At 41.8% G+C, this 14,214-nt stretch overlaps 1 protein-coding gene across 5 annotated transcripts in view; it reads right to left on the bottom strand.

The window, feature by feature from the left end:
• The window catches only part of CCDC18 (coiled-coil domain containing 18), a 50,782-nt gene that overhangs the window by 11,469 nt on the left and 25,099 nt on the right, over positions 1–14,214 (bottom strand). For all 5 annotated transcript variants that reach the window (XM_048496414.1, XM_048496417.1, XM_048496418.1 and 2 more), the window contains 6 exons: positions 13,513–13,590; positions 10,113–10,229; positions 9,377–9,544; positions 6,707–6,849; positions 3,213–3,376; positions 944–1,157 (listed from right to left, as the gene is read on the bottom strand). In XM_048496414.1, the coding sequence (XP_048352371.1) occupies positions 944–1,157; positions 3,213–3,376; positions 6,707–6,849; positions 9,377–9,544; positions 10,113–10,229; positions 13,513–13,590 (884 nt within the window). The remainder of the gene's footprint in view (positions 1–943; positions 1,158–3,212; positions 3,377–6,706; positions 6,850–9,376; positions 9,545–10,112; positions 10,230–13,512; positions 13,591–14,214) is intronic.

The raw sequence follows: 14,214 nt of genomic DNA, 5'->3' as shown, positions 1-14,214 counted from the left end.
TAAAAACAAAAGTACAAGTTTCTTCTGGATCAGAGAATCCAAATGATGGCTGACACCAACTTCTATCTTTCTATAGCTAGTCTCTATCCATATTTACTCAGAAATATGTCCTACTGAGTTTAGTGTGGCTTACTCTCGAGTAAGGCTTCAGTTCTCTGCATGCATACTTGTGAACAAGCCAAGCTCAGTGGAACATTTCTGGAAGTTAACATGTGTAAGAGTGGGCTGTTAGGGCCTTTACTTTGCTCATCACTTATTTAACACATTATTAGAACTCGTTATCTCTATCATGCGTAACATCTGTGTAATTTTCATGCCCCAGAAAGTATGAAAGATCCTGGTAGGACTTTTGACACTATTTCAGTTTAGTCTAGAGGGAAGTTAGCAGAAAGTACTGAGAGAAGTAATATTATTATTATTTATTAAATTTGTACCCTGCCCATTCCCAACCAGGGTTGAGCTCAGGGCTGCTTAACAGAGGTTAAGGTAAGATACAAAGATATAGTTCTGGAGAAGGCTTTCAGTCCACCCTCACACCACCACGTTAAATTTTTTTAATCCAATAGAAACAAAAGACAGACAAGAGGGTGGAGGTCTCCCCTAAACGTGCTGGGGTCCTGTAAGGATGGGGGCCACCCACCCTCTGGATTGGGGCCTTGCATTCAACATCTGCCTCTTCCTGCAAAAGGAGATGGATGGGAGAAGAAAAAGCTGATGTGTTTGCTTCAGACTGTGCAATTTTTTAAAAAAGATTCTACCCTGTTCCCCCAGTGACAAAATAAGAACATTTGCTCTGCTGGAGCATAAAGAAATATTACATGAATGTCGGTATGTAGCTTCACTTGACAAGGTGTAATGCCAGCATGATTTTGAAAGAAAAACTTGCAAAATAATATTCAAATGTCACAACATCAACCCAGTTCAGAAGTAGCAGTTGTTTTACCTTAGGTCCTCGGACAAATCCTGGATAGCAGCATACTTCTCCTCCAGAGACATCTGTGCTTTTTGAAAAACTTCCTGAAGTTCCTCTAACTGCCTCAAAGTGGCTTTTTGTTCCTCTTTGGCATTTTGCAAGTCGCTCTCCAGTGCATCTCTTTTCTGAACAGCATCCTTTTGCTGCATTTCACTTTGAAGTAATTTCTCTTCTAGGGTTTTCACTTTTATGCAAATAGAACACAAAAGGTATTTTCAGCAAACTCTCCTACAGATACACCCTTTCCTCATACACACCAAAGCACCCAGAAACATTTTTGGTAGTTCTGTGGTCAACTAGACTACTGAAGACATGATAAAACACCAGACTCCATTGATCATGTCCTTCACATTCAGTGTACTGCAGTGCACTCAAGGTGTACTCTAGGTATACTTTGGAATATAACCATTTTCTAATCCAAATGAAATGCTGTTAGGTAGACACTGAGCTTACGTTCTTGACTGCTAACTTTATTTTCTTATCGCTATTCCAGACTCTCTGTGCAAGAAGAGGGAAATCTTTCTACAAAGTAGAAGAAGCTGGCCTTGATACAAGGTGACACCATTGGAGGAAACTAAAGTGCACAAAGGGAGATAGGAGTACCTGAGCCAAGGCTCAGTCCTGCAGCTTCAAACCATGATTTGGTATTTTAATGGACAATCCAGAGTGGGCTGGCGGGCAGGGACAGCACTGCTCTGGTGCCATCCCACTCTCTCCAAAGGGCTTTCCTGTAGGATGTACAAAGGGCTGTAGTATGGGAAGCCCAAAAGAGAGAGAGGAAAAAACCAAACAGCTTCAAGAATCCCTCAAAGGGGATAAAAGAGATACGCCACGACACATGTGGGCTGGGTGGGCAGTGGAAGCTGACTAAGACCCACACATGCAGAATAATGTACTTTCAATTCACTTTCAATGCACTTTACAACTGGAGTTTACTGTGCGGAATAGCAAAATCCACTTGCAAACAATTATAAAAGTAGATTGGAAATGCAGTATTCTGCATGTGTAGAAGGGGCTATGGTTGGCTCCACCCACTGGCTCACCCCCGGAATGCCCCTGGCCATGCTGGTGCAGTTTTTTGCACTGGCGGAACTAGAGACAAGCAGCAGCTTCTGGGTCAGGCACTGTGGAGTTGTGTGGTGCCTGGCTGCCCAGGTAAGCTGCCCCTCCATCAGCAGGGTGGACACCCATGCCAGTGCAGGGATGTGCTGTCTCCAGAGATGGTTCTGTCCCACCCACCCTCTGGATTGGGCTGCCTATCGTATGGTGCCATCCTAAGTACAGTTAGGTAAAGGTAAAGTTTCCCCTTCAATCATGTCCGACCCTGGGGTACCACTGTAAGCAGTGATTTCATAGGCAAGCCGTTTTTGTGGGGTAGTTTGCCACTGCTTTCCCCGGCTATTCTTTACCCGCTAGCTATGTGCTAGGTACTCATTTACTGACCAAGGAATAGATGGATGGCTGAGTTGATCATGAGCCAGCTGCCAGGATATCTGACCCAACAGGGGGCTCGAACTCCTGACCATGTGAGTGGCAGTGCAAGTAGAGTTGCAACTGCCTAAACTCCATGAAAGTGTAACTATTAGCCTGTCACAGCAAACACACAGTGGCCACCATTTAGAATTTGCTTTGCAACTGTAATTTCTTAAAGTTCTCATACTTCACCTGTATCTAAGAAAACAACAATTAGCAACTGAAACAGCAACTAGACATTTGGATACAGAGTTGGGCTAAACACACAATGCAGCAAGAAGTTTTACGCAAAGCAGTTCTGAACATGAAAGATGCCATAAGTTTCAGGCACATATGCTAACCATATATCAGACAACAGCTGAAGTACTGCAGGCCTGTTTTATATATTTTTTTAATTTTTAAAACAGTATGGAAGGCTAAATTATATAATCAGATAGAAACATCTGTCAAACAAGCTATGTAGAAATTAATACCGTGTTTCTCCAAAAATAAGACAGTGTCTTATATTAATTTTTGCTCCCAAAGATACGCTATGTCTTATTTTCAGGGGATGTCCTATTTTTCCATTCCACAGCTGCATGCTCTGGTGTTCTGTTTGACGGGCATGCTTCCAAACAAAAACTTTGCTACATCTTACTTTCAGGGGATGTTTTATATTTAGCACTTCAGCAAAACCTCTACTATGTCTTATTCTCAGGGGATGTCTTATTTTCGGAGAAACAGGGTAGGACTTTCACTTTACAAACAAGCACTGTTAAGGGACTACCTTGTTGTGCCTTTTTATGCAGTTCTGAATGTCTCTCATGCAAAGCTATTTCCAAATGGCTCACTTGCATAGATTTAGAGTGACTATCTCGTCGTAAGTGCACTAATTCCTTCTCCATGTCTATTAGCTCATCTTTGCACTGATCCATCTCCGTTTTGATTTGCCTGAACAGAATTGATTAGTATTAATGAGTCACTGAAATAACAACATTCTGAACAAATATAATCCTTCACAAAATATCATTTTCCATAGATCTACAATGTATCATTTGATCTTTAGTGACTGAAAAATTATTTTAAAACTACAACATTCAAGAAAAGTATCACAATTTTAAAAATTGACACTATATAATACAGAGTCAATCATCATAGTAACTACAACCCAAGAAATTAATGATGGTGGATTTTCTGCTGGTTTTGCTATATAACAATCTGTCAGAAAGCCTGGGCATTAGTCAAGCAAAGATTTTGTGATACAGATTACTAGAACATGTTGGTCGGGACAGCAAGGTCTATTTGGCATTTAGACCTTGCTCAACTTTAAACTTGGATGTAAATTTTCTAACACCCAAGAATATGCAAGATATTTAAATAATGTAAGTATCCCAAAATATATGACTAGGCTTGGCAATTGCAGAAACAGTTGAATTGCAGCACGATTGAATACAAGCTGCCCAAATACAAGTTGAATCCGAATCCATTAGAATGCCTGAATCCAAATTGAAATTCAGCATTCATTTGGGGGGGGTGTGTGTGTGTGTTAAAGTTTAAAGAGAGACTCAAGGTGCCTTGAACTCCCTTTAAACTAAGTTTCCCTAGCGTCTAGTTAAAACTAAAGAATCCCCCTTTTAGAGAATCCCCTCCAGGAGAGGCAGGGAAAGGAGCCTGTAAGGAGAGAAAAGTGGGATAATTAAATTCAAACTTTTCTTCCTCTCTTCTATTGTGTAAGCTGGTTCCAGGCCTCTTCCTCTGTTGTTTTGTGAATTTGTTAGCAAGTTAACAAATTGGAGAGAGCTTGGTGATTGATTGGTTTCTGCAGTCTTTGCAGAGCTGCAGAGGGACAGGAAAGAGGAAGAGGGGGAAAATGCAAAAGTGCCCAAGACTGGGATGATTTTCATTTCCTAGGATATTCAAACTCCATTTGGGTTGCCTGGCTGGCCGGCCAAAAAGTATAAATTACAGTGCTGGACTGGTTACCACCTAGCCCAGTGGTGGCAAACCTATGGCACGGGTGCCAGAGGTGGCACTCAGAGCCCTCTCTGTGGGCACGCACAAACAGACTGGCCCTCCCACAGAAACACATCTAGGCTGGCCTGGGCCGCTGGGCTCAATTATTAGCATTAAACCTAAGACCTAGTTTGGGGAAGCAGTGTAGGTAACCCCGTTAAGCACTGTTAAACCCCACTGATTTTCATGCGAAGAACTAAAGCGCGATCCTTTACCTGGGAGTAAGCTCGGTTGCTGCCAATGGGGCTTGCTTTTAGATAAACACTCCTAGGGTCGTGATTCACCCGTTGGCAGAGTTGCACGGTTGCTTCAAAGCAAAGCCACCAACTACCACCAAGCTTACTCCTGAGTAATGCATGCCTCGGAGCCAACTGTTTTTTCTAAACTAAAATCTCAGTATTCAGGTTAAATTGCCATGTTGGCACTTTGCAATAAATACGTGGGTTTTGGGTTGCAGTTTGGGTACTCGGCCTCGAAAAGGTTCGCCATCACTGACCTAGACCATTCTGTGCCAGAGACTCCAGAGATGGAGAGACAATTCAAGAGCCTTGAACTTGTCCTCCCTCTGTCGGGTAACTGGCCAGAGCCTGCCTTCGTGGGACACACCAGCCCTGCAGAGGAGACCTGCCTGGAGAGAAGACACTGAAGGGTTTGATTTTAATTTAACCAACCAAGTTTTACTTTTAAAAAACATTTGATTTTACTAATAGTTAAAAGTTTATTGCTTTCCTGTTGTTGTTTGGTGGTGTGGTGTGGTGTGGTGTGGTGTGGTGTGGTGTGGTGTGGTGTGGTGTGGTGTGGTGTGGTTTGGTTTGGTGTGGTGTGGTGTGGGGAAAGGCTGAAGGTGTAGCCCATGATTCTTAGAGTTTAATTTGTGATTTAATCAATTGTTTTACTGTTGTTAAGTTGCTGCTAGCAGCATTTTCTTTGTTTCAGTTCAGGTTTTTGGTTTTGGGGCGGTGACGGAAGGGGGGGGTGTTAGGCCTTAGACCATGCCCACACAGTCTTGCCTCACTTCAGGAAAGACTGTGATTTTGTGATTTTCCCTTGTTTTACTGTTAGTTTGCTTTGGTTAAATTTCAGTATACAAGTGTCTCCAGTTTGACCCCGCCCCCTCTTCAGGAGACTCTCCTGGATACCACCCAGGTTTGGTGAAGTTTGGTTCAGGAGGTGCAATTTTATGGATGCTCAAAGGGGTAGCCCCCATCCCCCATAAGCTCCCATTGGAAGAAATGGGGATGGGAGCACCCCCTTTGGGGGTCCATAAAATTGACCTCCCCGAACCAAAACTCACCAAACTTGGTTGGTATCATCAGGAGAGTATCCTGATGATACCCTGAAATGTTGGTGCCACTAGCTTAAAATTTAACCCCCTACAGGCCAAAAACAAAAAAAACACCTAAAATACAAAAAAAATCAAACCAACGTGAATTTTTCAGACGATCCAAATATTATATTATTATTATTTATTAAATTTCATATACCACCCAACCCCCGAAGAGCTCTGGTTAGCCAAAGGCAAACAAACTATACACCACAAAATACAAAAGTACAAATAACCCATTAAAACAGTTAAAATAGTAGAAGCATCCCCCATTTATTGAATCAGGTGTTTGGCTGATTCAGCTTTAACGATAATTTTAAAGCCGAATAAAGATGAATCCAAATTTTACCTTTTTTTTTCATTATTGCTCAAGCGTATTTATGACAGTTTTTACTCCAGAATGTTTTAACATTTTGCCATCAGCAACTCTTGAAGATGTGCTATAAGCACAACCCTTTAAACAACTGATTATGTACCTTTGGCAAATCAGTGACAGAGAATGTACCCCATGGGCAATTATTATTAGGGAGTTATGTGGATTCCTCACAGCATATTTATAATCGGTTGCAATTGTTATAAATGAATTCATTTTCCATTTGTAAAAAAGGAAAATGAGTTCATTTATAATGATTGCGTTATAAATTGTGCAGAATCCACATTAGAGAGATGCAATGTCTCCATTTTGGCTGTGGTACCCGACTGTTCAGCAGAACAGCTAGTTACCCTTCTTCTTTGCTTGGGAGAAAGTGCACACTACTGGAGATGTGGCAATGTTTTCCAGTACAGCCACTGAGGCAAGGCCCCAAACTGTAAAATAATTGTGTTAAATCAAATTTTAATAATTGTTCTGTTCTGTTTGTAATGCTTGTATTTTAAAAGTATATTGACTATATAACAAGCTTTTTGTTGCTGAAGATATCCATAGAAAATTATTCCAGACATACCTGATTGTAGTGGTAAGTTCTGTGACTTTTTCTTTTTTCAAATCATTCTCCTCAGAGGCTAAATGGAGTTTCTCATTCGCTTTTCTCAACTTTTCTTCTGAATTTTCCTTTTGTTTTTGGAACTCTTGCTCTAGTTTTAATAACTATTGTAAACATTTCATTATTAGATTTAACATGCCATTCAGTCCAGTCTTAAGAATGGCTACTCACATAGGTCCATATGACAGCGGCCCTTGACTACTAAATACCCTGCTGGAAAGCATGCAATTTCTCACCTTTTACAATTATTATTTTAGGGAAGTGAGAAATAATAGAAGTCAATCATAAATGTCTAAAATAATATTTCTACAAAGAATGTATTTGGTTATCTGAAAACTAACACATTACAGTATGACACATTACTTTCAAATACAATTTTAAATACAGGCATTGAGCATTTAATTCTCTGGTTAAAACAGCCACAATCTCACAAAACTATGAACAGCTACACTAGAAGAAAGTTAGTACTGAGATGTTTCAAGACATTTAAAGAGACTGCTCTGGAATTAATGGTTTGAGAACTGTAAGCTGGCACCTCTAAACCAAGCCTATGTTCACTTATACCAAATATATGAATGCAATTTAATTCTATGCTACAGGTTAGTCCAGAAGCCCCACTGTAACCAGAAGGGCACTAATTTACTTAACTGTATTCAGATTGTTTGCACCACAAAGTAAGTACCATTTCCATACATAAGAACATAAGAACTAGCCTGCTGGATCAGACCAGAATCCATCTAGTCCAGCAGTCTGCTACTCGCAGTGGCCCACCAGGTGCCTTTGGGAGCTCACATGCAGGAGGTGAAAGCAATGGCCTTCTGCTGCTGCTGCTCCTGAGCACCTGGTCTGCTAAGGCATTTGCAATCTGAGATCTAGGAGGATCAAGATTGGTAGCCATAGATCGACTTCTCCTCCATAAATCTGTCCAAGCCCTTTTACCAGCCCACGGCCACACAGCCCGGAAAACCCACAACAACCAGTTGAATCTGGCCGTGAAAGCCTTCGACAAATTAAAATGAGATGAGAAAAAACCCATAAGGTGCTGGTATTGACCTTTAAGGCCTTACGCGGCCTGGGACCGTCGTATCTTCGGGACTGCATCACCCCATATGTCCCTGCACGGCCTCTTCGATCAGTGGAGGCCAACCTACTGGTGGTCCCTGGCCCCTCGGCGATACGGCTGGCCTCCACACGGGCCAGAGCCTTTACGGCTCTGGCTCCGGCCTGGTGGAACGCTCCCCCTCCAACTGTCCGGGCCCTGCGGGACCTTGGTGAGTTCCGCAGGGCCTGTAAGATGGAGCTGTTCCGCCGGGCCTTTGGAGGAACCAGCCGTTGATGGTGCCCTCTTTCCCCGGCCCTGATACCGGGGTTAGCTGTCATCTTAGACTCGCCACTCCTCCCTTTTGGAAGGGGGAGGGAATTTTTAGATTGGAACATGGGATGCTGTTTCTCCCCCCCTTTAGGGGAAGGGATGGAATTATAATAGCAGATTGCTGAACGCCATCTATTTTATTGTAATTTATTATATTATTAGAAATATTTTTATGGTTCTCGCTGCTTTTAAATGTTTTGACTGCTTATATTGTTTCCTTTTATGTTGTACACCGCCCAGAGCCCCTTGGGGATGGGGCGGTATATAAGCTCAAATAATAATAATAATAATAATAATAATAATAATAATAATAATAATAATAATAATAATAATAATAATAATAATAATAATAAAGCTATCCAGGTTAGTGGCCATCACCACCGCATGTGGCAGCATATTCCAAACACCAACCAGACGTTGCGTGAAGAAGTGTTTCCTTTTATTAGTCCTAATTCTTCCCCCCAGCATTTTCAATGAATGCCCCCTGTTTTGTATGCTACTTGAAGAACTTCCCATAAATAGGGGTATAGTTCTGTGCACCCAAGAGGAGTTTAGAATGTGCTTCTCAAATAGCCTTTTATGATAACCACTTTTGAAACTAAAAAGTCTTTCACAAAAAACACAGGATACTGTGCCAAAAACTCTATGCCCTCATGTCTGCTTAGACTATTCTTTGGATCACAGCTAGGTTTTTTAGGATTTAGGTCAGATAATTATTTTTTTCCAAATACATTTACAGCCCCATCCAATGGGACAGGTGCCCAGCTTTGGTGCCACACTCGTGCCAGCCGGCCGCCCCCAAGGAAGCTTCCTGGCGGTGTGGGAAGGCTTAAAATACAAAAAAAGCCTCCCCGCTTCAGGAAAGCCATCATTGGACTTAATAGACTTATGCCACCTTTTTGATGGTGTAAGTCTAAAGCTTGGCTGCCAGTGCAACGGGGTCCATGGCCAAGAGGAAGCCGACTAATGTCGGCTCCTTTCTGGCTGCATCCTGTTACTCCACCAGTGGGGGTGCAGGGACGCTGGCACCACATCCCACTGCCAGGGAGGGTTGCAGTGGCGGCCCGCCAGTGGATTCGCCCCTCCACCAGGGCAAGCGGCCCACAGAACTCCTACCAGTGGAATTGACTCTGGATGGGGGGTCTTAAAAACAAAAAATATAACAAACATATATGTTTTTAAAATTACAAGTGATATTCTGTTACATAAATCCTAGAGATCCTTTATAAATTATTTTAACATTTGTCATAACAATGCACCTGCTTTTGAAGTCTAGCTTGACTGTCTTCTAGATCTGCATTTCTAATTGTTTCCTGATGTAACATTTGCTGCTGCTGCTGCAGAGACTGCTGTAGAAGAAGATTTTGTTCACTAGTTGCTTGAAGGTTGTCATTTTTAATCTTTATTTCTTTTTGCAACCGTTGTACCTGAAACATATCAGCCAATTGTTATGGTGTGGCGATAACAAATTGATATTTGTTCTCAGTGTACGTGATCTTCCGAGCAGCTACTACCAAAATTCAAGTACACACAACATGGTCTGGGTTTGAAATTCAGCCCCAATTTTAAATAGTCATTGACTCTGCAAAAGTGACTTTGAATATTTATAGTGACTTTGAATATCAGAGTGCATCATGAGATTATTATGCACTACTGGGTGGCACACTTAACATCCTAAGTCACATTTAAGATCTCAGACCTGATGTGTAATACATCATCAAAAGTCTGTTCTTTCTTTACAATTCTTTTTATTTTATTTATTTTTATTTATTTATTATTCCATTTTTATACCGCCCTCCCCCGAAGGGCTCAGGGCGGTTCACAACATTAAGCAGGACAGTGGATATATTAAGAATTAAAACATTATTTATTTTTAATAAAATATTCTACTATGCCAATTGCTTCCTTAAGGACACAAATTCCAACACTACCAAATGTGGAAACCCACAGTAACCGCATCACACAAAATTGCTCAGAAACATCCAGTTTGTTTACCTCTTCAGATTTCTTCTTCAGCTGCTTCTCAAATGACTCTTTATTTTCTTCTAGCCGACTCAAATACAATACTAGCTCTTCCTTACAGATATCTAACGCTGTCTGTAGCTGTCTGACCTAATTAAATAAAAGAGTAATTTAAAATGAGACAAAATTAGTGTAGTTGCTCTAACAAACACATTTGATTATATACTTTAAACATCTATTCATATTTTGTACTTTGCAAATACTAAGTCGCCATATTGGATTGAAGTCTACCAACTTTTCTTCTAGACCAAAAGGGATTGTTTTTGGGCCCTGAAAAGGCAGTGCTGGGGATCATGGGATCCATGCGAACTAAAAGCCATTGAAAGCAGGGTTGCAGTGAAAAAGAGAAATGGACAAAATCATCCCTCCTCTCTCTTGTGCCAGTGGAAGTCACCAGAATAAACAGCCCCATCACTGGTCTATTAGTAAGGATGGACAATAGAGTTAATGTCCAATAGCTGCACAGAAGCATCAGCAGAACATCAGAGTGCTCCAGGGGATTGGAAAAACATCCCAGTCAAAGTACCCATACTAACATACAGCCTCACTCAAAGCTGGACACAGTGGAATGCGGCACCAGTGCAGCACTGGGCCACAGCCTCCAAGAGGGCTTTCAGGAGATGCAGAGAGAGAAAAAATGTTCCTAAACCTCCCCGTCACTGGAAAGCCCCATAGGACCCAAAAGATGGCATAAGTCCAAGGGCTGGGGTGCCCTGCTCCCAACTCAAAACTCACTCCCAGGAAGACCCTAGCCTACCAACAGCCTACATTGGCTTCCATTTGGGATGCCAGCGCAGCCCTGCCATGGCCTGGTCTTCTGGGTTTCACTGTGACAGAGCTGAGGGATGGGCAGCCACTGGGGCATCTGACTCCTCTACTGGGGTAAGTTTGCCCCTGGAAGGGCAAACATGCTGCCAAAAGACTGTGCTGAAATGCAGTTTTTTTCCCCATTTGTGGATAGTTGACTCATTCTACTCACTACCCAAACACATTTTTCTGGATTTCTTGCTCCTTTGAGAACTTTTATCTGATAGATGATGTTATTTCGAATTCTCTCACAGGTCATACAGATGGAGCTTTCTTTCTCTCCTTATCTTTCACTCACTCCTCAAAACTACCATCCAAATGCCTAGATAGTTAATCTTCATCTCTATATGAAACTAAAATTTCAATCCAAATTTCACAAATAAATGGACTTTTTAAATGAAAGGCATGAACTTGATTATTAGGGTTTGCATGCTCTCTCCCTTCCTTCCTTTATAGAATGTACACAAAAAAGCCTTCGACTAATTCTTAATCAAAGCCCCTACATTCAGACATCACAATACATTGAGGTTTCATTCTTAGTATCTTGGATTCTTAACTGAACAAAGCTTCATTTTTTTAGGGCACCCGTGTCTGGACTTCATAACTAAACAAACATAATTGAGTTTTCAGTCCCATCACACTATGCAAAGGGAGGAAGTATGCAAGCCTGGGAAATTAGCCTAGCTCATGATTGCTGTGAAAAAAATTATAGTTTGTAGTCTCTGAATTACATCTAAGGTTTAAGCAGGTGAAACCACATTTGCTCACATTCACATTATTGTTCTCCTTTTATTCTCTTCCTAGTCTTTCTTTGCCACCTTTCTCACACTGTTAAAATTTAGACTGAACCTGGGAAAGAACCTGTCTCCTTTGCAAATCTTACTCTGTAAGGTGCCAGGTTCAGTAATAGTTTAGGTTGGGTAGCCATGCTGATCTGTAGTGGAAGAGAAAGGTTCAAGCCCAGGAGCACCTTAAACACCAAGATGTCCAAAGTGTAAGCTTCAAGTTTCAAAGTTCCCTTCATCAGATATCACAGACCAGTGGCATATTTGTCTAGGGACATGGGGTACCCCATATCCCCAGGCACCCGCCCCCCTATTGAGGGCGCAAAAATTTCAGGTTCGTTTGTGTGTTTTTTGTATTTTTTGGTGTTTTTTTCTGTTTTTAGCTTGCAGGGGCTGTAGTTTTTAGGCTAGCAGCACCAAAATTTCAGGGATTTTTCAGGAGACCCTCCTGAAGATACCACCCAAGTTAGGTGAGGTTTGGTTCAGGGGGTCCAAATTTATGGGCTCTCAAAAGGGGTGCCTCCATTCCCTATTGTTTCCAATGGGAGCTAATAGGAGATGGGGGCTACACCTCTGAGAGTGTACACCTTCACCAAACCTGGGTGGTATCATCAGGAGAGTCTCCTAAAGATACCCTGAAAGTTTGGTGCTGCTAGCTTAACAATTGCATCCCTGACAGCAGGCACCCTCCAAATTTCTCCAGATTCTCCTTTTAAATCCACCCCCTTCAGCATGGACTTAAAGGGAGAATGTGAGGTCCCCAGTTTAAAATTGAAAGTGATGCTGTTTCAGGGTGAGGGAGAATCCACCCCCAAAAAGCATCACTTTCAATGTTGTTTAAACTGGGGACCCCAGATTCTCCCTTTAAGGTGGATTTAAAAGGAGAATCAGGGCTCCCTAGTTTAAACAGCTTGAAAGTGATGCTGTTTGGGGGTGGATTCCACTGGAGGTGTTTCGTGAGAGACGATGCTGACATTTGTTTGGTAAATGTTTTGCTGGGGGTGGTTTGTGAGAGATTTACATGCTTAATACCCACTTGCACTGGCTTGGAGCTGTTTCTCAGGCTAACAACCCTCGTAGGGTTGGTGTGAGGACAGAATTAGGAAAGAGAGATGGTGGGGAGAGAGCCATGTATATTTTGCTGGGGGTGGGAGGTGTTTTGTGAGCTGGTGCAAAAAATAATTCTTTGGTCATGGTGTGGGAGGGTGGCCACCCATACCTGCCCGGGGGGAAGGGGGGGGGGTGCTCAGGTTTTATCCCTGGGCTCCAGTTTGCCTAGATAGGCCTGTGTCACAGACAATATTATGACTAGGATCCCACAGAAAATATTTGCTGAAGGAATTTCCAATAGTGGAGCACATCTTCCTCACCTTCCAAGATCTTCTCTCAAAATGCTTCTTCTAAGGGACAGGGTACCCCTCCACCATAACAGAAAGGCAGAAATACTGCTTTCTGTTAGTGAAAATTTTCTACTGAACTGATTCAACCACATATACATTACAACATATACAATATAGTGAGGAAATAATCCATCTCAAATGAAAGTAATACTTAGAAATACAAAGGATTCTTCTTTATAAATTAAAAAAAACTTCATGTATATGATCTTGTCACATAAAGAAAAATGTTTCAGAAGATTTGTTCTACATTTCTTTCAAAATTAAAAGAAGCAGAAGGATTAATAGTAACAAACCCTTTCAATGTACTCAATATATTTTGTCCAGATCGGATTAAAAACAAAGATCCTGTAGGTCATGAGAAAGTGTAAAAGTGCTATTTACCTTTACAGTTTCCTCAGTGAGCTGGCCCTGTATTATCTTCAGTGTTTCATTGTTCTTGAGAGTCTGCTTTTCCATTGCCTTTTGCATCAGAATTAACAGAAACATTTTTTTAGTTTTATAATTTACTTCTTAACCAACTAAGCTCTAACTTTTCTAGCATCATTCTGCTTAAGGTTGAGTACCACCAAACTGTCCACCCTACTCAGAGGTTCCTGAGTGTTATAAGATCTGTGCTTTTAAGAGGGGCAGAGTTAAGAGAACCAGGGAATGGAGGGAATTAGCTGTGGGGAGGACTGGGTTTCCTCCTCATGTGTAAACAGAGAAACAGTCTAGAAATATTTATTTCTCAAAGCAATTTCCTGAATGGGATTCTTCTCCCCCACCCCCCACCGCAATACTGTGCCTAAGAAACCATCTGCCAGGAAGTCTTCCTATTAATTCCTATTATTTTGCATTCTGAGGTATTCTTGGCACAAGTTTTCTCTTCTGGCACACACACCCATCCATGGTGGCTTGTAATACAGCGGGAAAGGTCTGTGTTTAAGGTGGGCCAGAATGCTGCCCAAGTATTTTGAGTGGTGGTAGGAGAACCACTCTTCTGCTTCCTCAGCCATTACAAAGAGGCATGTGAAAACATCACACAGGGACATGCAAAGGTGCCAATAACAGTGTGTCCAGCACAGTGCTGTCTGTTCAACACTG

Source organism: Sphaerodactylus townsendi, linkage group LG05 (genome assembly GCF_021028975.2).
Source record: "Sphaerodactylus townsendi isolate TG3544 linkage group LG05, MPM_Stown_v2.3, whole genome shotgun sequence".
NCBI lineage: Eukaryota > Metazoa > Chordata > Lepidosauria > Squamata > Sphaerodactylidae > Sphaerodactylus > Sphaerodactylus townsendi.
This window is presented reverse-complemented; position numbering and strand designations above follow the sequence as displayed.